The 24,120-nt window shown below is 44.6% G+C and overlaps 1 protein-coding gene across 4 annotated transcripts; it reads right to left on the bottom strand.

Annotated features, from left to right (window-relative positions):
* Positions 1-382: 382 nt before the first annotated feature.
* Positions 383-17,756, bottom strand: LOC121008590 (NXPE family member 2-like). 4 transcript variants are annotated; one of them, XM_040441228.1, is made up of 7 exons: positions 17,514-17,756; positions 17,337-17,350; positions 17,111-17,216; positions 12,513-13,246; positions 10,097-10,158; positions 7,703-7,921; positions 383-936 (listed from the first exon to the last, which is right to left on the bottom strand). In XM_040441228.1, the coding sequence occupies exons 3-7, from the start codon at positions 17,213-17,215 to the stop codon at positions 389-391; spliced, it is 1,668 nt and encodes a 555-aa protein (XP_040297162.1). In that variant the 5' UTR covers position 17,216; positions 17,337-17,350; positions 17,514-17,756; the 3' UTR covers positions 383-388. The 4 variants fall into 4 exon arrangements, with proteins under 4 accessions (XP_040297162.1, XP_040297160.1, XP_040297161.1 ...); XM_040441226.1 differs by lacking the exon at positions 17,337-17,350 and having other exon boundaries at positions 17,524-17,756; XM_040441227.1 differs by lacking the exon at positions 17,514-17,756 and having other exon boundaries at positions 17,337-17,512.
* Positions 17,757-24,120: the final 6,364 nt, after the last annotated feature.

Here is a 24,120-nt window from a genome sequence, read left to right on the forward strand (position 1 = left end):
TGGGTGACCCATTGGTCCCTCAAACATGGTTATCCAGTTCCTTATGGGCCACCAAAAACCAACGGACCCTGGTTTGCCTGGTGCTGTTGTTACTAATAACATTGAACTAGGGGGCACCTTTGTAACTACCACATAACATAAAATGTATAAACCCCCCTCCTCCGACATTCACCAAGATGGGTCACGTGACACTTTCTTCATCTTCTGAAACAAGACCATGTATCTCTTAAAATGTGTGTATACTGAGGTCATAGTTGCCACATAAAAGAGAAGCCACTGTTATAAATAGTACATGGTAGATGGAGGTAGAATGTCTAGATGTTTTGCATTGGGGCCTTGGACCTTCTAAAAGAAGACATGACCAATGGTTTTCCTTTCTCTTGTTTTATTACGGACAAGCAAAATTAAAAGCTAGACTTATGATACTTTGAAATGTATATCCGGGAGGATGGACAACCACATTGGCCGATGCTACTGTCATGTCCCAAGCGTCTACGAATCCCACATTTATTCCTTGGAAAACCTCCCTCAAGACCAAATATTGAGTATAGCCATGAAGGTCTCCTTGCATCTCCACCGGAGAATAGATCTCCCTGGTATTCTCCGATTTGATGATAACCTTGGTGTCAGGACTTCTGATGAAGAGATGTTCCACCGCTCTCCGGATATTGAATGCCCGTTTAATGAAAACCTTAATTGGGAAATGTCTAAAGTGTTGCCCCAAGGTAATCATAAAAATAGTGCCCTTCCCCCCTGCACTCTGGTCAATCTGACGACTGATGTACATGTCCTCCTTGAAGTAGTAGAATGACGGATGTTCTAATGGAAATCCATGTCTTTTATAGGAAATGTACATATCTTTCTCCATATTTATAGCTTCCAGAGCTTTATGCCACTCTGCCCATCCACCGCTGTGGTACCGGAAGTATTTCACCACTGTAGGAGACAGATCAAAAATATGATTATATTGCTTTAAGACATAGACAAAAAATATAATTAACATAACTATAAGAGATAGACCAAAAATCTGACTAATTTGGCAGTAGGATATAGACCAAAAATCTGACTAATATAGCAATAGGATACAAACCAAAAATCTGATTAATAAGGTAGTAGGATATTAACAAAAAATCTGATTAACCCGTAGAGGACCCGCGCCGTACATGTACGGCGCAACCGGACGTGACTTAAGGACCATAGCCGTACATGTACGGCACGAGGCCCGCCGGGCTCTGGGTGAAAATCGCGGGGGGGGGGACCGGAGCATGATAGCGGCGCTTACCGTCTGGCAGCCGTGCCGGGTAAGGGCAGTATCGGCTATTTCGGCTCCCCTGCAGCTCCGTGCTCTGCGATTGGCCGATCAGTGAAGACCGGCACATCGCAGCCCCAGAAGCACATGTAAGCTGCGGGCGGGGGGAGGTCAGGGGAAGGTGGCCGCTGCTGAACTCGTCAGCACCGGTCACTTCCGAGGTGAGGCAGGGGACACCAGTGTTTGGAGTCCCCGCCAGCGCTGCGATTGGCTGTAACAACGCTCCAGCCAATGGCAGTGCTATAGCTGCACAGGAAAGGGCAGAACCTCCCTGCATGCAGCCATTCTAGCTGGTGACTGCATGCTTAGAGGTTCTATGCTTCTCTGTGCTCGATCTGCTGGGATTTGTGGTTCTACCACAGCTTATACTGCCTTTACTACTCCTGTATAGAAGAAGACGAAGAACATCCGGAACATCTGCTGCAGTGATTTATTTATTTTTTCTGCATCAGAAGTTCCGGATCCCTAATCCACCCCCCTTCCCAAGCCCTAATCCCTGTCCCTATGCTCCTTCTCCCCCCCCCCCCCCCCCTCCCCGTCCTATTTTGCCTGCGGTGAAGAAATTTTGAATTTTTTTGTCACTTTTATCACTTTTTTTCCTGCTCTGCACCACTTTTTCTGTGTGCGAGCTGTGAATGCCAAGTGCTGATCAGTCCGTACTTCACTGCTCAGCACCAGGGCTCTTTTTATTGCCGCAGATATATTTTTTTTTCATCTGTTCCCTTTTTTTTTTTAAAGAAGTAAGTAGTTAGAATCATATATATATATATGTTAATTTTTAGCTAGTGTTCTATTTTTGTATCTGCAGTAAATTTTTATATTGCAGTGTCTGCACCAAAGTCCGCTTGCGTGCGTTCTGCAGCCCTGAGCACCAATAAGTACCATTTTTTTTACTGGTCGCTTTTGTGCTCAGTTTTTTTTTTTTTTTTTGAGGTGTAAAAAGTACTTTTAGTGTTAGATAGAAAACAATTTTAGTTAGGTAGTGTTAGAGTAGATTTTTGCACGCACGTAATATCTGTGTGCGTGTGGACGTCCTGCAAATGTTGAGCGCTGATCAGAAACATCCCTTTTTCTGACCGGTCTGCTCAGTTTACTGTGCACATTTTTTTTTTTTTTTCTGTAGTTAGTTTTATCTATATATATATATATAAATCTCCATATACATATATATAGAAATCTATTTTAGTTAGGTAGTGTTAGTGTAGGTTTGTGCGTGCATCCAGCAATTATTATTATTTTTTTTTCTACTCTTTTCTCTATATTTCAAATTTCTAACAAGCCCCTTCACGTGTGAAAACACTACATACACACCCCATACTAAATAAAGTTTTACACATTTCATACAAAACACCCCAATAAAATAAAAATGGCCCGTCCGTCCCAACGAGTTTACTCAGCTGAAGAGGCATACACGTATCTTGCCTCTGATACTGAGTCGGCCAGTGAGGGAAAAGAGGATGCCACTTTCCTCTACTCCTCTACCCCCTCATCATTACCATCACCCGCTGATGAAGGACACTCTAGAAGGTGCCCCAGGGTAGCAGCGGAGGCAGTCCCCCAGAGTAACCCCATATGGACCCCACCCACTGACGATTATCAGCCCCAAATTCCTGATTTTGTGGGTAACTCCGGAATACAGATAGACTGTGTGGGCTTCACTGAACAAGATTTTTTCAAAATCTTCTTCTCTGAAGATTTTGTAAATTTAATGGTGGCCCAATCCAATTTGCACGCCCAACAATTTATAGCTCAGAACCCTACCTCACCACATGGTATACCCCTAGGTTGGACCCCAGTAAGTGCAGCAGAAATTATGAAGCTTTGGGGACTTGTGCTGCATATGGGCATAGTAAAGAACCCAAACGTCAGACAATATTGGAGTTTGGACATTTTCTACCAGACTCCAATTTACAGTAAGACAATGACCCGGAAGAGTTTTGAGTCAATTCGGTAATTCCTACACTACAACGACAATACACAGTGCCCACCCCAAAATGACCCGACATTTGACCATCTGTTCAAGGTTAGGCCCGTCCTTGACCACTTTAACACCAAGTTTGCTGAGGTGTACACCCCTGATAAAAATGTATGTGTAGATGAGTCCCTGTTACTTTTCAAAGGGAGGGTTAGATTCCGGCAGTACCTGCCTAGCAAATGGGCAAGGTATGGCATAAAAATTTACAAACTTTTTTAAAGTAGCTCCGGGTACACCCACAAGTTCCGCGCGTCGATGAGGGGAAAGATTCCTGCAGAGAACCCACAGAATGCCCCCCCATCCTAGGAGTTAACGGAAACATTGTGTGGGACTTGCTGCACCCACTGATGGATAGGGGTTACTACCTCTATGTGGATAACTATTATACCAGCATACCCCTATTCAGGTCCCTAACTGCCAGAAGTACTGTGGCTTGCGGCACAGTGCGCAAAAATCTGAGAGGCCTCTCTAGATTCTTGGTAGGGCAACCACAGAGAATGGGTGAAAGCAGGGCTCTCCTCCATGAGAACATGCTGGCGGTTAAGTACAAGGACAAGAGGGATGTCCTTTTACTGACCACCGTTCACACAAATACCAGCTCCCCTGCTCATGTGCAAGGTACCACTACCACTGTCCCCAAACCAGTTTGCATCCTGGACTACAATAAGCACATGGGAGGGGTGGATCTTTCAGATCAAGTTCTGAAGCCCTACAGTGCCACACGAAAAACAAAAGTGTGGTACAAAAAGCTGGCCGTACACATTGTACAGGTGGCAATGTACAATGCGTAAATGCTATTTCAATCTGTAGGCCACACAGGAACTTTTCTCCAGTTCCAAGAGGTGGTTATCAAGGCCCTAATTTTTCAAAACCAGGCCGAGGAGGGTCCAAGTACTTCTGGAAGTCATGGTGCCCGAGTCGTACCAGGGCAACATTTTCCAGGTCAAGTCCCCCAGACAGCAAGGAAGGGAAGGACCCAAAAAAGATAAGAAAAGGATAAGAAAAGACACCATTTACCACAGCGAAACCTGACCTGAAAAGCCTGGCCTGGGCATGCAGGAGTGTTTTAGAATCTACCACACATCCATGGAGTGTTAATTTCATCCTTTATGCACACTGTAATTTTACAACCTTATACCTCTGATTTAGTCCGCATAGCTTACATATCCACTTTTCACCAACCACTACATCATCATATGAAACACCTGTTAGGTCAAAAGTGCCCTTTCCACCTCTTAAAATGTTCGTATGGGGGTCCACTTTCCAAAATGGGGTCACTTTTTGGGGTTTTTAATTTCAGGAATTTTTTAAATGCGACATGGCACCTAAAATTCATGGGGTGTTTTCTGAATGGGGAGAAAATGGTGAACACAACCTGGGGTGCATTTTCTCCTTTAGCCCCTTGTGGGGGAAAAATTGGGGTCTGCTAGTAATTTTTCTTTTTTTTCACAAATATGTGCTTAGAAATGCTTTCCAAGTATTTATGTCTTCTGTGAGACACCTGTTTGCTGAAAAGAACCCTTTCTACCACTTAAAATGTTCGTATGGGGGTGCTCTTTCCGAAATTGGGTCACTTGTTGGTGTTTTATTATTTCTGGGGACCTCAGGAATTTATTTATTGCGACATGGCACCTAAAATTCATGTCTGCCAATTCACGTCAGCAAAATCCATATTTAGCTGTTTGATTCTAGAGCCCTGCCATGCGCCCAGACATAATTTTTTGAGCACATATGGGGTGTTGGTGTATTCGGGGGGAAATGGGGATCAAAATGTGCATTTTGTCCTGTTACCCCTTGTGAAAGTGAAAAATGTGGGTGTAAAGCAACTTATTCTGGAAAAAATTGTTATTTTTCATTTTCACAGCCAAGCATTTCCTAATTCTGGGAAGCGCCTGATGGGTCAAAGTGCTCACTACACATCTTGAAATATTCCTTGAGGGGTGTAGTTTCCAGAATGGGGTCACTTTTTGGGGGTTTCCACTCTAGGGGTACCTCAGGGTGTATTTATATGCGACATAGCTCCCAGAAGCCAAACCTGCAAAATATGTCCTCCAAAAGCCCTATGGCGCTACTTGCCTTTTAAACCCTGCCATGCATCCATACATCATTTTTTGAGCACATATGGGGTGTTGGTTTATTTGGTGGGAAATGGGGATCAAAATGTGGGGTGCATTTTGTCCTGTTTCCCCTTGTGAAAGTGAAAAACGTGGGTTTAAAGCAACTTTTTTCTGAAAAAAAATTTCATTTTTAATTTTCACAGCCAAGCGTTTCCAAATTCTGTGAAATGCCTGATGAGTCAAAGTGCTTACTACACACTTTGAAATATTCCTTGAGAGGTGTAGTTTCCGGAATGGGGTCCCTTTTTGGGGGTTTCCACTCTCAGGCCACCTCAGGGTGTCTTCATATGCGACATAGCTCCCAATTACCATTCCAGCTAAATCCGCTCTCCAAAAGCCATATGGTGCTCCTTCCACTCTGAAGCCTGCTGTGAGCCCATACATCAGTTTTTGAGCACGTATGGGGTGTTTCTGTAAAATACTGATTCAGGGTAATAGATTTTGAGTTTTGATTGGCTGTTAACCCTTGATGTGTTGCAGAAAAAAATAGATTAAAATTTAAAATCTGCTAAAAAAAAATGTGAAATTTAAAATTTTCATTCCCATTTTTATTTACCGGTAATTCTCGTGGGGCACCTAAAGGGTTAACCAAGTTTGTAAAATCAGTTTTGAATACCTTGAGGGGTGTAGTTTTTAAAATGGGGTGATTTACGGGTGGTTTTAATATGTAAGCCCCAGAAAGTGACTTTATAACTGAACTGGTCCTTAAAAAATTGGGGTTTGGAAATGTTCTTAAAAATTTAAAGATTTGCTTCTAAACTTCTAAGCCTTCTAATGTCCCAAAAAAATTAAATGTCATTTTCAAAATGATCCAAACATTAAGTAGACATATGGGGAATGTAAAGTAATAACTATTTTTGGAGTTATTACTATCTATTATAAAAGTAGAGAAATTGAAATTTGATAATTTGCTAATTTTTCTAAATATTTTGTCAATTTGGTATTTTTTTATAAATAAAAATGACATTTTTTGGACTCACTGTCATGAAGTACATTATGTGACGAGAAAACAGTCTCAGAATGGCCTGGATAAGTAAAAGCGTTTTAAAGCTATTACCACATAAAGTGATACATGTCAGATTTGATACAAAATGGCCTGGTCCTTAAAGGGAATCTGTCACTAGCAATTTACCCAATTTTTTTTTTCATGAATCCATGTTTAACAGAGTACCTTTTTTCCATCTGTCTCATTCTTTTGATTGTCAGTCTTGTCATTCCTTCAAAAAATCAATTCTTATGAGATGTAAATGACGCTGTAAGGAGCCCAGAGGGGCGTTCTTCTTTCTCCACGGTGCCCAGGAACGCCCCTCTGAAGTGCCGTGCCCGGCTAAATTTGAAAACTAATAACGCCTCCAAGTTCATCTAAATCGCCTCCCAGAGGCGCTGCTAAGTGCTCAACACCCCCCCTCCTCAGCGCCGCGCTCTGCGGCAAACACCCCGATCCTCCTCTCGCCGGCATCCCAAATCCCGCGCAGGCGCAGTGCCGGCGATTGCCTGCGCTATGATGAGATGAGTGATGGCACTGCGCCTGCGCGGGATTTGGGATGCCGGCGAGAGGAGGATCGGGGTGTTTGCCGCAGAGCGCGGCGCTGAGGAGGGGGGGTATTGAGCACTTAGCCGCGCCTCTGGGAGGCGATTTAGATGAACTTGGAGGCGTTATTAGTTTTCAAATTTAGCCGGGCACGGCACTTCAGAGGGGCGTTCCTGGGCACCGTGGAGAAAGAAGAACGCCCCTCTGGGCTCCTTACAGCGTCATTTACATCTCATAAGAATCGATTTTTTGAAGAAATGACAAGACTGACAATCAAAAGAACAAGACAGATGGAAAAAAGGTACTCTGTTAAACATGGATTCATGAAAAAAAAAATTGGTAAATTGCTAGTGATAGATTCCCTTTAAGGGGAAAAATGGCAGGGTCCTGAAGGGGTTAATAAGGCAGTAGGATATAAACAAAAAATCTGATTAATAAGGCAATAGGATATAAACCAAAAATCTGACTAATATGGCGATAGGATATAAACCAAATACTCTGATTAATAAGGCAGTAGGAGATAAACCACAAATCTGATTAGTAAGATTTTAGGAGATACCCCTCACCTCAATTTGGCCTTGAACTAAATAAAGAATAATCAAAGACAGACTAGTGACTAAGTACTGCATATAAAAGACTGTGGTTGTTAAGAACTGTATCCCTAGCAATCAGATTGTCAGGCATGCCAGTCCCCAAATCAGCCTGTGCTATTAATGTCCCACAATTTGACAATATGAATGTAAAGGCAACCATTTGACCAGACGTCTTACTCTTGATTCCCTCGGTGAAATACATCATGAACTGACGTAACGTGGAATCTCCAATGAGGAAGAGGTTCTTCCCCTGCAGACATTTAATGAAATCATTCTCCGTCATATAGAAGGTCATGTTACAATAAACAGGACGCCAGATGTTATTGTAGAAGTATCCACTGGGATAGGGAGAGCCCATCCCCGGCTGACATTTTGGCTTTGGGGCTTCGATTAGGTCTGGAAAAAAGACAAGATCAAGAGTATTAAAATATCATCAGTACTTTTCCCTTTAAGGGATTGTCTACTTTCAACAATATCTTCCAATTAGAAGAGTCCCGTGGCCATAAGCTAAACATAGCACACTGGAACTCCCAGTGATGAGCTGTAATTGTTTGGAAGAATCTAGCAGAAAATTCCCAACAGCGCCCCCAGAGGTGACCTTGTGATGTGCTGAGCGATCCATACATATTCATGGTAGCCTCTTTAAGCTCTGGTTGGAGGATCACACATTTTTGGAAACTAGGAAGCCACATTTATGTAATGCAAAAGTAACTGCACCTATTTAACAGCCTACAACAAAGTGTACATTAACAGAAAACATTTTGTCATATATACTGTGGCAATTGTCCACCAAAAAAATAAATGCAATTTTACAATGTGTCCATAAGAAGATGGCGGTATTCATTTTACATTGTGTCGATCAGAATATGGTGGTATTCATTTTATGATGTGTTGATCAGAAAAGGACTGTATTCATTTTAACATAAGTAAGAAGGAATCCAGCATGTAAAAATTCTTTCAAGTCGCTTTGGTCTTTATTTTTAGTCCTCAAAAATACATCCAGTGAACATCATCTTCCCTCACCCTCTCATTGACGCAGTATGGTTCTTATTCGTAACAAAACAATGAACATCATCTTCCCTTACCCTCTCGTTGACGCGTTTCAAACAATATAGTTCTTATTTGTCACAAAAATTTAGTTACGAATAAGAACTATATTGTTTGAAACGCGTCAACGAGAGGATGAGGGAGTATGATGTTCACTGGATGTATTTTTGAGGACTAAAAATAAAGACCAAAGTGACTTGAAAGAATTTTTACGTGCTGGATTCCTTCTTACTTATTTTGAAAACCAAGGTTGACCTGCAGCTGTCCGTGCACCAGGGGGTAGAAAGGAAAGGTGAGCTGGATTTACTTTTTTACCTGTATTCATTATACAATGTATCGCTAGAAGATGGCGGTATTTATTTTACAATGTGTTTATCAGAAGGTGGTGGTATTAATTTTACAATGTGTTGTTCAGAAGATGGTGGTATTCATTTTGTAATGTGTCAATCAGAAGATGTCGGGATTAACTTTACAATGTCTTTAATAGATGGCGGTATTAATTTTACGACATGTTCATGAGAAGATGCTTTAACTGACAGTTTCAGAAACCTATTCTTGGCTCCTTAGTGGCAAATCCTGTTTTCTGCTGATATTAAATTCGACTTAAGCCGAGAACTGTAATGATGCATTATAACAAGAAGCTCGGCACTCCTGCCATTGAAAACACAAGTGGGAATTATCATTCCTCGTAAATCAAAACAATAAAAGGATATGTATGCTTTTGCAACAACTGTTTAGTTGCCGCAATGCATATAAAATTTTAAAAACTAAGCAACACGGCAATAAATCTTGAGTTGACCAATAAATCTCCTACAGTATACAGCTGCTAGGCTCGTAGGCAGACCTATGTGTAGTCTGATCCTGAAGTCTTATAGCAGCACAGCAAAACCTTGTATCCGGCTGGTCAACAAAATCTCATGGAGACCCTTGTCTAGTACGACTGGCAGTCTCCTCAACAGGCCTGGGGGGATTGATTCTAAATTGGGGGAAGATATCCTAAAACTGGGGAGTGTGTAGATATCACAGGATGGCGCTGCTTCATCACAGTCCACAGTACACGGGATTGTAGGTTTATTTTATGCTGGAACCCACACGTAAGGGTTTGAATAGAAATGAAGCCACCATCTGCATTCTCTACAGTGACCCAGATTATGTCTCTAGATTGGGTAAACTGAGCTGCAATACCTAACACAACCCACGGACAAGGGTGGCGCTGTTTTTGGACATGTGCAAACTTTTTCTAACCCTGGAAACCTCTTTTAAGTAAGATAACGCTATCCTCTGAGATCAAAATGAAAGCCTTTAAGAAAAATCACAATTTCTATTTTGGTAGCTGGGCTTGTGTATCTACTGTGCATACTGCTCCCTCCCCCCCTCTCACAGCATACAGTTTCATATACCCAACGAGTGAGAGAAACTGCAGCTGCATCCGTCTCCTCCCTCCATTGTGTTCGTTGTGTGAGGTTTATGAACTTTTTGAAAGGACCGTGATGTAAACAGCTATGAACTGTCACAAAAACTTACTTCCACATTTGGTAACAGTTACGGCATCGAATGTTAAGGGGATTTCAACAGCAACATTTGGGCTAAAAAAAAAAGAAAAGTAAGATTTCACATATATTCATGTAGTGTCTACATGTGAACATTAAAGGTGTCGTCTCACTTCAGCAAATAGCATTTATTATGTAGAGGAAGTTAATACAAGCCACTTACTAATGTATTGTAATTGTCCATATTGCTTCCTTTGCTGGCTGGATTCATATTTCAATATAACAAAACAATAACAAACATAGGTGCACTCTGCAATCTAACTAAACCCTCAAACTGATTTTAAAATTGAGAGATTAGTCAACATGTCCTACGGTGTAGAACATGTCTAAGCCCGGGCACCACGCCAAGGTTTCTCAAGTAGCCCGGGACCTAACACTCTCCTACCTGAGCCGTATGGGCAATACCAGGAGCCAGTGGGCAAATTACAGGAGCATAAGGCCGACTCACAAACAGCTCACCAGTTACCTCCAGCATGTAGCCATGCCTGCAATGGGAGGAGGGAGGAGTCTGTGAGTCCCACTCAAGACTGGCTGGTATGGCCCAGGCCTCACAGGTGCACCTACATGTAGCCTGTAGATGGAAAACAGGCACATTTAAATTGGAGTTTATACACCTCCAAGAATCTATATATACAAACTAAGAAGACAGGTTGGCATTAGCAGGAGCTGCTCAAACCCACATGCAGTTGTGCATATATATAGGGGAGCAAATCCTGCACTTGTGGCTTGTTGCTAATGGCAATCCCCAGCAAAATGCATACGGTGGAGGATGCCCGCGGCGAACCACAAGTACCACAATAGACATCCTACACAAGGTAACAAGTGCGGATGTTGTAATTAATATAACAATATAACAAAACAATAACAAATACAGGTGCACTCTGCAATCTAACTAAACCCTGAAACTGATTTTAAAATTGAGAGATTAGCCAACATGTCCTACGGTGTAGAACATGTCTAAGCCCGGGCACCACGCCAAGGTTTCCAGGAGCTCCTGGTATCGCCCATACGGCTCAGGTAGGAGAGTGTTAGGTCCCGGGCTACTTGAGAAACCTTGGCGTGGTGCCCGGGCTTAGACATGTTCTACACCGTAGGACATGTTGGCTAATCTCTCAATTTTAAAATCAGTTTCAGGGTTTAGTTAGATTGCAGAGTGCACCTGTATTTGTTATTGTTTTGTTATATTGGTATATTAATTACAACATCCGCACTTGTTACCTTGTGTAGGATGTCTATTGTGGTACTTGTGGTTCACCGCGGGCATCCTCCACCGTATGCATTTTGCTAGGGATTGCCATTAGCAACGGGCCACAAGTGCAGGATTTGCTCCCCTATATATATGCACAACTGCATGTGGGTTTGAGCAGCTCCTGCTAATGCCAACCTGTCTTCTTAGTCTGGATTCATATTTCCATCACATTATACATTATTCGTTTCCATGGTTACGACCACCCTGTAATCCATCAGCAGTGATCATGCATGCACACTATAGGAAAAAGCACTAGCCTATGAGCGCTCCCAAGGTCCCCGGCACCAGAGAAGCTGCCACTTTTTCCTAAATTTTTTCCTATAGCAATCCAGCACGGCCACCGCTGCTGGATTGCAGGGTGGTCGTAACCATGGAAACGAGCAGTGTTAGAAAAATAAATCCAGCCAGCAAAAGAAGCAATATGGACAATAACAATACATTAGTAAGTGCCTTGTATTAACTTTCTCTACATGATAAATACCTCTTGCTAAAGTGACACAATCCCTTTAAATCATTTTCAACTGGAAACCATCAGCAAGTAGGGAAGCTACTATTTGCTTTTTCTGTTCTAATTATGATAAGTTGAAAAAATGAAATCTAAATCTGGATGCAATGTCTAAACTGGATGCAACTGTAACAAACCCTTAGCTATCTGTAAGTTATTATCCTCCCCTGGACCCGACTATGTTTTACTATATTTCTCGATAGGTTCAGCTTCTGACACCTTTTTATTTTGCTGATACAGAGCTCCAAATTCCTTGCCTACATAGCACAGCTAAATTATAAACTACGGTTACCTGCAACCACCACAAGGGGGAGCTCACTGCATATAGATTTATTATTGAGTTCATTATATTCAGTAAGCTCCCCCTAGTGGTGAAAGCAGGCAGAAAAAATTGTATCATTAAGCTCTTTGCCCATGCCGGAGGTTTGGAGCTCTGTATGAAAAAAAAAGAGCTGTGACCCCTGTTCTCCTTCGCTTCAATGAGCTCAACCTTCACTAATATTGAGATGGGTGCCCTTGTTTAGTGGAAACCCTGTTGACTTGAGATTCTTGTGCTCTGCCTCCCACCAATGTACTATACACAGAACCAACTATTGTAAGGAACCCATTAACGACCATAGAGAATAGACAATGTACCTCTGAAACATTTGTCTTTCCGCAGCTGTAAGATAGGATACTGGAAGATAGTAGCCTCTCATATCTCTCAGGCTTTCACAAGTAAAGTTTGGAACTTTGTAGCAATAGTAGGCCTCTTCGTAGAGTTGGTCCTTGTACTCACAGACCTCCTTACCTTCTACTCTGTTGAGTTCAAATCCGCATTCACTTACAGATTCCTTACCAAATGTTTCAAATTTGCCCTCGAAACCAAGAACACCTAGACTGGAATGTCTAGCTCGCCACAAGGCGGCCACCCCTTCACTTGGGTGGAATAAAAGGATGTGGACTTTGACCTTCCCAGCCCAGTACAATGGAAAGAGAACCTGGTAGGACCCATTGTTGAAGTCTTTAACAATTCCAGATACAGCAGCGCCAAGTTCTGGAGAAAAGAGTCTTGGTCTTATGAAGTCTCCTCCATATGTCTTCCTGTTGCCCAAGTGATCAAACATATCAACCCTCACCACAAAGTCTTCTCCAACACAGTAAGTTTTCTGGGGGTTTACAAGGGACACCTTACTCTTCGTTCCACTTGTGGTTGTGTTGAAGTGTGTAAATGTCACTTTGGGGATGAGTTTTTCGAGTTTGTCATACATTGCATCTATTTTTGCTTGGAGCTTGGTCTTAGGTGATGGAGTCACTTCTTTAATTTCTGTAAGATGCTCTTCATCCGTCGGAGGTCTGAGACAATTTTCAAAAACCTGCTTCAACGACTCCTGCAGATTATGTTCCGTGAAACAATAAATATCTGTTATCTACATATATATATATAGTAGCCAAAAACAATTAGCATTTTACAATTTTTTAAATTAAGTTGTTCCATTATACATGTCAACCTGCACATACAATTCCTAGGGATAACCATCCATCTGCTACATACAACGCAACGTGCTTGCAACAAGTCTACTTGATGACTTTCCAATTGGCTTTCATTAGACCTATGTAGAAATGATCCACGTTTGGTCTTGGGAGTTGATCACCTCTGACCATTACAATTTCTTGAGCTCCACCTCAAAACCCTCAAATCGCTAAGCATGGGCTCCTCTAGAAGTGGCACTTGTGCAATGACCACCCTCTTGAGCTATGGATGGGGAGTAAAGTGATGGCTTATCTGATTCATTGGTCCTTAATAATCTGACAGGATTTGTAAGCACTATTAATGGTTTTTCTTGCTTCTCTGTTGATGTTCAGTTATCTTTCCCATAGTCTAGACAAATAAGACAGGCTCAGATAGGATGATGTAAGACCACTGCCTACACCATGGACCTTCCCTGGACTGTTGTTATTGATTTGGCTGTTGGAGTAAGCACTCGCCCTGGGAGAGGAGACCACCTGGAATAACATAAGTGGTGCTGGACCACTTCCAGCTTGGAGATATGGTAGGCCAACCCTGATGCTCTGGAAAGACACTGTATACCCTGCCAGCCTCCTAGGCCTTGCAAACGCTCGCTGAGTGTGTGTACTGGACTGTGCCTGGTGGCCCTGTTGATATGTGCAACCACCAAGTTTGCACCACATTACTGTATGCCACCAGTAAGCTCTGTGCCACTTTAATGTGGGTAATCAGCAAGCTCTGTGCCTCCATATTGTGTGCAACTGCCAAGCTATGTGCCACCTAACTGTGTATAAACACCAAGCTCTGTGTCACCACATTGTGTGTGCAACTGCCAAGCTCTGTGTCACCATATTGTATGTAACCACCAAGCTCTGTGCCATAATAATGTATTTTACCACCAAGCTCTGTGCAACCATACTGTATGTGTAACTGCCAAGCTCTGTGCCACTATACAGTGTATAACCACCAAGCTCTGTGTCACCACATTGTGTGTGCAACCGCCAAGCTCTGTGTCACCATATTGTATGTAACCACCAAGCTCTGTGCTATAATAATGTGTTTTACCACAAAGCTCTGTGCCACCAAGTTTGTGCACTCTCTGAGAGACTGTAACTTCTTGCCGCAATCTGAGTAAACTGCTGTTGGAGTTTAAACTTGTCGAGCCCGCATGAGTAACTGTGCTATCCTTACAAGGGGGTACCGTGTTATGGTCATAGGCCGAACCTATAGGTCTCTGAGGCTCATATAAGCCATCCAGTTCAAGTAGGACTTTTTTCCATCTGGGACTCTACTTTGCATGAATAACAGGGTGATATCTAGGCATTGATGACCCAACAGATCAACCAGACTAGGGTGTATAAAGAAGTCACGGGTCTAAGCCAAAACTCTGAACTGGACACCATATCGATGGTGCAATAACATAAGCTTTGTGACAAGGAGTTTGAATAATGGGTACCCAAATGGTAGATCTGCTCTTACTGTGAGAATCCACCACTTAACGTGTTGTTTTTCTAACATTCTTTGCTGATTAACATTGTAATATATCTTTATAATTATTACAATGGAGGTTCATGACTACCACTTTGAATTAGGGTCCACTGTTCATTGTATCTCACCTCAGTTGTGTGATTCCTGGATACTGACTCACTGCCACCTGTCCTGACCTGTGCCTGTTCACTGTACTGCTACTGTGCCGTCTCCCCTGACCTGTGCCTGTTCACTGTACTGCTACTGTGCCATCTCCCCTGACATGTGCCTGTTTACTGTACTGCTACTGTGCCATCTCCCCTGACCTGTGCCTGTTCAATGTACTGCTACTGTGCCGTCTCCCCTGACCTGTGCCTGTTCACTGTACTGCTACTGTGCCGTCTCCCCTGACATGTGCCTGTTCACTGTACTGCTACTGTGCCATCTCCCCTGACCTGTGCCTGTTCACTGTACTGCTACTGTGCCATCTCCCCTGACCTGTGCCTGTTCACTGTACTGCTACTGTGCCGTCTCCCCTGACCTGTGCCTGTTCAATGTACTGCTACTGTGCCGTCTCCCCTGACCTGTGCCTGTTCACTGTACTGCTACTGTGCCGTCTCCCCTGACCTGTGCCTGTTCACTGTACTGCTACTGTGCCGTCTCCCCTGACCTGTGCCTGTTCACTGTACTGCTACTGTGCCGTCTCCCCTGCCCTGTGCCTGGTCACTGTACTGCTACTGTGCCGTCTCCCCTGACCTGTGCCTGTTCACTGTACTGCTACTGTGCCGTCTCCCTTGACCTTTGAAATGTTTCACAGATCTCTGCCTATTCCTGACTATGAGTATTGCCTGATCCCTTGGTGCTTTGCACCAGGGTCTCTGACCCCCGCGGGTCTGCTGCTAACTATACTGGCATTTTTCCAAGAGGCAACAGCCTGGTGGCCCCCCTGCAGTGAAGAGACCCCCAGGACAATGCCCTCATGAATAGCCCAAAGTCAAACTGGATAGTTGGCACAGTGGGTCCACAAACATTTCACCTAACAATAATGAGCACAGCTCAAAATCACCTGCATAGACATAGAAAGAGTTATATGTTAAAAGGCAGCTTTCCTGCAGCCACCACTAGGGGTAGCTGAAGAGCTTACCACATACTTCTTAATTATTGAAACCAGTACGCAGAGAGCTCCCTCTAATGGTGGCTGCAGGAAGCCAGATTTTAACCCCTTCTCGACCAGCACCATACATGTACACCGCTGGGCAGGACTTTAAAGATGGCACCATAGCCGCCGAGTGCCTGCTGTTTTAAACAGCAAAGACCTGGGACTAATGTATGCAATCGACAATAATATTGATTGCATACTTTTAACCCCATGGCACCTGGGAGCGCAAAAAACCAGAAGCACACACACTTCCAGATGAGTCCTAGCTCCCCCTAGCGAGGATTGGGGGAGCCAGAGTGTTTGTGCGGCAGCCTCCGTATTCCTGAATGATATGAGGCTGCCGCACACTAGTTCCTATGGAGCCCCTGCCTGTGGCATTGATGACTGTTTGTTATAGTTCCCTATAAGAACTATAAAAAAGTGGGAAAAAATTAATATTTTTGAAAAATATAAATATAAAAATTCAAATCACCCACCCTTTCCCCACAATAAAAAAAAAAATACATCATGGCCATCGCCGCATGTGAAAACGCACGGACTATTAAAATATAAAAATATTTATCGCATACAGCAAAAAGTCATTTTTGATTGCTTTACCTCCCACAAAATATTAAATACAAAGTGATTAAAAAGTTAAACACACCTCAGAATGGTATCAATGAAAAATATATTTTTTTTGTTTTTTTTCAGTATTAAAACTAGAAAAAAACGATACATATGTGGTATCACCGTAATCATATTGACCTGGAGAATGAAAGTAAAGCCGTAAAAACAAAAACCATAAAACTGTTGCAGGATTTTTTCCAGCTCCCCACTACATGAATGCAATATTAAATGCTGCAATTAGAAAGTGCAACTTGTCCTGCAAAAAAACAAGACCTCCTATGGGTATGTGAACTGAAAAATAAAAAAGTTATGGCCCCGAAAAGGCAGGGAGTAAAAAAAAAAAAAATGCAGAAAGAAAAGAACTTTACACCTATGCAGGGGATTTGGAGCTCTGCATTGGAAACGAGGAACTTCAACTGCTCGAAAAATATAGAAAGACAGGAATCAGCACAGATTTTAGGATTTCCCTTAAATAAACCCCATAAATGAGAAATAAAGAAGATGAATCTTCACCTGAAATAGGTTTCGGTACCAAGAGAAGCTCATAATAAATATGGCAGCAATGACCAACGGCAAGTACGTTCTGCACAGGGCTGCAGCTTTGAACCGAGACATCATCCTGTGGATGGAGAGACGTTATGGGACTAGGGCTGGATTGCACTGTGGTGGTCATCAGTTGCACTTGGTATATCAGTATACAAGCAGAGATATGGAGCATGCTCCTATAAGAAGTCCTTACCGTGTCTTGCAGATCTAGTAAGACGATGTTAACAATAAAGTCATCCTGCTCTTCCTGGATATAAAATCCTGTGTCTATTTTCATCGTAGGAAACAAGTTCCTCATGACAAAGTACAAGTTCCATCTTATGCTTACGCATTTCAAACATAGCTGAACCTGATGAAGCCAAAACTCGACTTTCACTTACCGATCTATCGCTTCATTCAGGAGAAAAAGCCCTTTAAATACAGGAGCAGTTAAGTCCAGTACTCTGTGCACCCTCCTCGCTCGTCCTGCTGTCTCTGCCAGATCCTCCCTCTCCTTCTAGATCGAGATCATGCAGAAAACTGTCTCTGGTTGCAGGGCAGGGCTCGGGTGCCTGCCGCATGTCTTGCAGGTTCTATAGTTGTGAGGAGTCACAACGGGAGGTCTCACTTTGCTGGTATCGCCCGATCAGCATATGGGATGCCTGCGCTGCTGCCTGGGTTCCTACGTTTCAAGGGCGGAACGCCCCCTTCATCGGGAAAATGATACACCCTAGGGCTCTTTCACACTTGCGTTCTTTTCTTCCGGCATAGAGTTCCGTTGTCGGGGCTCTATGCCGGAAGAATCCTGATCAGGATTATCCTAATGCATTCTGAATGGAGAGTAATCCGTTCAGGATGCATCAGGATGTCCTCAGTTCCGGACCGGAACGTTTTTTGGCCGGAGAAAATACCGCAGCATGCTGCGCTTTTTGCTCCGGCCAAAAATCCTGAACACTTGCCGCAAGGCCGGATCCGGAATTAATGCCCATTGAAAGGCATTAATCCGGATCCGGCCTTAAGCTAAACGTCGTTTCGGCGCATTGCCGGATCCAACATTTAGCTTTTTCTGAATGGTTACCATGGCTGCCAGGACGCTAAAGTCCTGGCAGCCATGGTAAAGTGTAGTGGGGAGCGGGGGAGCGGTATACTTACCGTCCGTGCGGCTCCCCGGGCGCTCCAGAGTGACGTCAGGGCGCCCCACGCGCATGGATGACGTGATCGCATGGCACGTCATCCATGCGCATGGGGCGCTTTGACGTCACTCTGGAGCGCCCCGGGAGCCGCACGGACTGTAAGTATACCGCTCCCCCGCTCCCCGCTCCTACTATGGCAACCAGGACTTTAATAGCGTCCTGGGTGCCATAGTAACACTGAAAGCATTTGGAAGACGGTTCCGTCTTCAAATGCTTTCAGTACACTTGCGTTGTTACGGATCCGGCAGGCACCTCCGGCAACGGAAGTGCATGCCGGATCCCAACAACGCAAGTGTGAAAGAGGCCTTAGTTGTTTTGACGTCTCCTCTGATGTACATCTTCTCTCTCATCATCTTCTCCATTAGGTTCGTATAACTTCTTTCAGCCGCGCCTCGTCTCTGCAGAGTGTGACACACAGACATTTTAGCTTCCCCACATTTTTATATAATCATCCCCCAACCTGGAGTCCACACAGTGTTATTCTGCTGCTCGCTGTGCTCCCCAATACCCCCAAATACTATCCTGAAGAAATATGAGTGCACCCATAGTAATAGTGCTCCTCATAGTTCCAATAATAGTAATTCCCTTCTAGAATGCACCATTAGTAATACTGCCCCCTACAGTGATAGTGCTCCCCAAGAGTGCCCCCATTAGTAGAAGAGCCCTCCAGTACTAATAATGCCCTCACAGAGCCCCCAGTAGAAATAAGGCCCCCTATTGTTCCCCCAGTGGTAATAAAGCTCTCTACAGACCCCTCAGTAGTAATAAGGCCCCCATATTGCTCTTAGTAGAAATAAGGCGGATCTATAAGTCCCTCCTATAGAGCCCCCAGTAGTAATAAGAACGCCTAATGTCCCCTGGATTTATAATACCCCTACAGTGCCCCCAGTATTTATACTGCCCCCTACTGTTTGTTGTGCCTTTTCATAGGTATATGCATTGATATCCGATTTATTCTAGTCAAGATGGATGTTCATTGCCTTTAAGTGCCATGCTCGACTATAGTTGCAATTTTGTATGTCTTGAGTAGGCCAAAGTAAGGTCGTACAAAGGTTTATAACCTTTAGGGTCCATTCACACGTCCGTTGTTTCTTTCCTGATCTGTTCCGTTTTTTTGTGGAACAGATCTGGACCAGATCTGTACCCATTCATTTTCAATGGGTCCTGAAAAAAAAATCAGACATTTTGCTGTCCGATTTTTTTCAGGACCCATTGAAAATGAATGGGTACAGATCTGGTCCAGATCTGTACCCATTCATTTTCAACACGCTTCTTGCGACCCTGTTGACTATTTTGAATGAAACGCTTGATTGTTCGATGATCACGCTTCAGAAGCTTTGCAATTTTAAGAGTGCTGCATCCCTCTGCAAGATATCTCACTATTTTTGACTTTTCTGAGCCTGTCAAGTCCTTCTTTTGACCCATTTTGCCAAAGGAAAGGAAGTTGCCTAATAATTATGCACACCTAATATAGGGTGTTGATGTCATTAGACCACACCCCTTCTCATTACAGAGATGCACATCACCTAATATGCTTAATTGGTAGTAGGCTTTCGAGCCTATACAGCTTGGAGTAAGACAACATGCATAAAGAGGATGATGTGGTCAAAATACTCATTTGCCTAATAATTCTGCACAGGGTGTATATGGCATGCATAGTCATGTCTTTTGTTTTATGATATGTACTTTTATCTAATGTCCCTATGTGTCACTGTATTTATTTATTACATCAATGTCACAATTTGTAACACACCCACTGGGTGGAGTGTGATCACATGATTTGTATGCTGATTGATTTTCTTATACAACTGCTATCATTTGAGTTGTATCTTTGCTTGAAGAAGGCTCATGTTTGGAGCCAAAACGTTGCACCACCTGGGTGAATAAAGGGTTCACTTGCTTTTATCCATCGGAGTGCCGCTCTTTTTTCTGGATCCATTTATCGGGGTAAAAAGTCCATTCCCCTTGGGACGTGCACCCGTACCTCTCTCTTTTAGCCAGTGCCGCCATTTTTCTTCATCTATATATATATATTTGTTACACCCAGCTTTTCCACAGTCTGATATTGTCCATCCCTCTCATCTCTCCTTCTAAATCCTGGTATGTCTTGTCTGAACTATTAATGTCTCTTTCCCTGCTGGATTTATTGAGTATTTGTTTACATTGACTATATCACCCCTGTATCTGGTCCTCCTTGATTAGGCCAAATGTACCCCCTCCCCTCTTGGTCACACCTGATTGAACACTGAGTGGTATAAATCTAAGGTCCTAGGTCTTTTCAGACCTCGGTCTTTCCAAATGCAACATCTCTCAAATGCAACTCTTAAAGAGATTCTGTCACCTGCTTTTAGCATTTTAAGCTGGCACCATCGCTATGTTGACTAAAGTACCTTATTTTCAGGACTCTTCTTTTTACTTATTTTCGTTTGGTAGTTTTGTTATAAAAGCGATTTTTATGTTATGCTAATTAGGGTCCAAGGTGCCCAGAGGGGCTTTTTTTTCAGTCTCCGGTGCCCAGTGACGCCCCCCTGCAGTGCCCAGTGACGCCTCCTGATCATCAAAACACCCCCTCCCCACGTCATAGTCTACCTTATAGATATGCCCCGTCCTCCTTCCTGTCTGCGGCCAGAAAACTCGCGCAAGCGCAGTATCGCCTGCGGCCTGCGCGATCATCAACGTCCTGAGGGCAACAGCGCTCAGGTCACATCACTGGGCTCGGCGCATGCCCAGTGAGACTTTTGAGGCTGTTGCCCTCAGGAGGTTGATGATCACGCAGGCGGTACTGCGCCTGCGCGAGTTTTCTGGCCGCAGACAGGAAGGAGGACAGGGCATATCTATAAGGTAGACTATGACGTGGGGAGGGGGCGGAACCGTTTGCCGGGCTGTGGGAGGTGTTTTGATGATCAGGAGGCGTCACTGGGCACTGCAGGGGGGCGTCACTGGGCACCGGAGACTGAAAAAAACGCCCCTCTGGGCACCTTGGACCCTAATTAGCATAACATAAAAATTGCTTTTATAATAAAACTACCAAACGAAAATAAGTAAAAAGAAGAGTCCTGGAAATAAGTTACTTTAGTCAACATAGCGATGGTGCCAGCTTAAAATGCTAAAAGCAGTTGACAGAATCCCTTTAAGTGCTCAGACTGAATTATACCAGAATTGGACCAGAAGGGGACCACAGGTAATTACAGACATAGTTAATGCAAACAATGTTTCAATTTTTCATCTTACTGTTCCCACCTGTCAACAACCTCCTGAAATACACCCACGTTTATTCACCCAGCAAGGAACTATTCATCTCTCCCTCCATCTTACCTTCTCATCTGACCGCTTGCACAAACCTGCTTGGCAACATAAAACACTTCCTTCCCAAACACACACAGATACCTCCTGTCCTCTCCTATTCCAGTGCTTCTCAATTATTTTCTGTCATGCCCCCCCTAGCAAGAAGAAAACATTTTGCGCCCCCCGCGCGACTGTAAATAGTATCATTTGTCTATAAAATTGTTATAAGTACTGCTACTGGGGCTCCCTCTCTCCAGCCGTAGAGTTGCTAGGCAACCGACGCCGTGTGGGACGCCGCTTGTGGATGACGGACACTTATGGGGGGATCTGTGGATGACGGACACTTATGGGGGGATCTGTGGATAACGGACACTTATGGGGGGGATCTGTGGATGACGGACACTTATGGGGGGGATCTGTGGATGACGGACACTTATGGGGGGGATCTGTGGATGACGGACACTTATGGGGGATCTGTGGATGACGGACACACACTTATGGGGGGATCTGTGGATGACAGACACTTATGGGGGGATCTGTGGATGACGGACACTTATGGGGGATCTGTGGATGACGGACACACACTTATGGAGGGATCTGTGGATGACGGACACTTATGGGGGGGATCTGTGGCTGGCACTGTTACAGGGGGATCTGTGGCTGGCACTGTTATATATGTGCCATCCACAGACCCCCCACCCCATAACAGTGCCATCCACAGTGCCCCCCCAGCCCATAACAGTGCCATCCACAGTGCCCCCCCAGCCCATAACAGTGCCATCCACAGACCCCCACCCCTTAACTGTGCCAGCCACAGATTCCGTGTGCCCGCCGCCGCCGTTTAAATTTATTAAACATGCCCCCCTCACTCCTAATAGTACCGTATATCCAAATTTCTTCTGTATAATGCCGGCAGGCGGGCCGGGCGGCCGACGCGTCCCTCAGTGACGTCACTTGTCTGTGCCGCCTGCTTCATTCATAAAGCAGGCGGTGCAGGCACGTGACATCACTGAGGGACGCGCCGGCCGCCCGGCCTGCCTGCCAGCATTATACAGAAGAAATTCGGATATACGGTACTATTAGGAGTGAGGGGGGCATGTTTAATAACTTTTAATTCAATAATACATTTTATATTAGCATACCGGAGGGAGCGGTGGGGCGGGGCTATAGTACAGTGACCGCACCGCCCCACCGCTATTGCCGGCCCCCAGCTCCTCCTCCCAGTCCCTCCCCCGGCCACCGCTCCGTACATCGCGTCCAGCGCCTGCGCCGGCCTCTGATCAGAGGAAGGGAGATGAGCGCTTCCACAATGGAAGCGCTCATCTCCCTGCCGCATATTACACTGCGAGCTGTCGGCCACCCGGCGCCCCTGTTGCTATGGCGCCCTGTGCGGCCGCACAGCCCGCACACCCCAAAGGCCGGCCCTGAACGAGCTCCCCTTTACGGAGCCTGGCGCCCCCCTTGGGGGGCGCGCCCCACTATTTGAGAAGCACTGTCCTATTCTCACCTATTAACACTTTCTCTGCTTCTCCTTACTGCTGGTGATATCTCTCCAGATCCAGGCCCCCCTCAGCAAATCCCCACTATCACCTCTACGTCCCAATACAAATCTCCTTCTACAAATTTCTGCAACCCCTTAAACCTAATAACCATCCCTGTGACCCCTGCTCCTTTGGTTCCTCTTGCAGGAGCATTATGGAACGCACGCTCTGTCTGTAACAAACTGTCGTATATTCATGAACTTTTCATCTCTCAAAATCTTTCCTTTCTGGGTCTCACAGAAACATGGCTGACATCCTCTGACACCTCCTCTCCTGCTGCACTCTCATATAGTGGATTTCAATTCACTCACACCCCCCGCCCCGGCTGCAAACATGGTAGAGGAGTTGGTCTTCTCCTATCAGACACCTGCTCCTACAGCCCAACTCCACTGCCACCCTCCATTACGCTCACCTCATTTGAAGTACACTCTGTTCACATCTACTCTCCCTCCAACCTCCAAGTAGCCGTCATTTACCGCCCCCCAGGCCCAGCCACCATCTTTCTTGACCACTTTAACACCTGGCTACTACACTTTCTTTCTGCCGACATCCCCACTATCATCATGGGTGACTTCAACATCCCTATTGACACCTGCCACTCAGCCGCCTCTAAACTCCTATCGCTCTCTTCCTCCTTCGGCCTTTCACAGTGGTCTTCAGTTCCCACCCACAGAGATGGTCACACTTTGGATCTTATCTTTACCCGCCTCTGCTCCCTATCTAACCTTTCTAATTTGCCTCTCCCCCTATCCGACCACAACCTACTCACCTTCTCTTCATTGGTCTCTTCTGCTGCTCCTCCAGTCCACACACTAGCACACCCCCGCAGGAACCTTAAACATCTAGACTTTTGCTTGCTTTCTGACTCTCTTCTCCCACTCTCTACCATCTGTTCCCTCCAAGACCCAGATGCTGCTACCACCCTATATAACACCACAATAAATATAGCTCTGGACACTGTTGCCCCCCTCACACACAA

This window comes from Bufo bufo, chromosome 7, assembly GCF_905171765.1.
Source record: "Bufo bufo chromosome 7, aBufBuf1.1, whole genome shotgun sequence".
Classification (NCBI taxonomy): Eukaryota; Metazoa; Chordata; class Amphibia; order Anura; family Bufonidae; genus Bufo; species Bufo bufo.

Excerpts from the sequence above, each read along its gene's own strand:
- LOC121008590 (XM_040441226.1), bottom strand. The coding sequence starts at position 17,215 with ATGATGTCTCGGTTCAAAGCTGCAGCCCTGTGCAGAACGTACTTGCCG. Across the intron at positions 7,922-10,096 it reads AACTGTTACCAAATGTGGAA|ACCTAATCGAAGCCCCAAAG; the intron begins GTAAGTTTTTGT and ends TCTTTTTTCCAG. Across the intron at positions 937-7,702 it reads TTTCACCGAGGGAATCAAGA|TGGTGAAATACTTCCGGTAC; the intron begins GTAAGACGTCTG and ends TGTCTCCTACAG.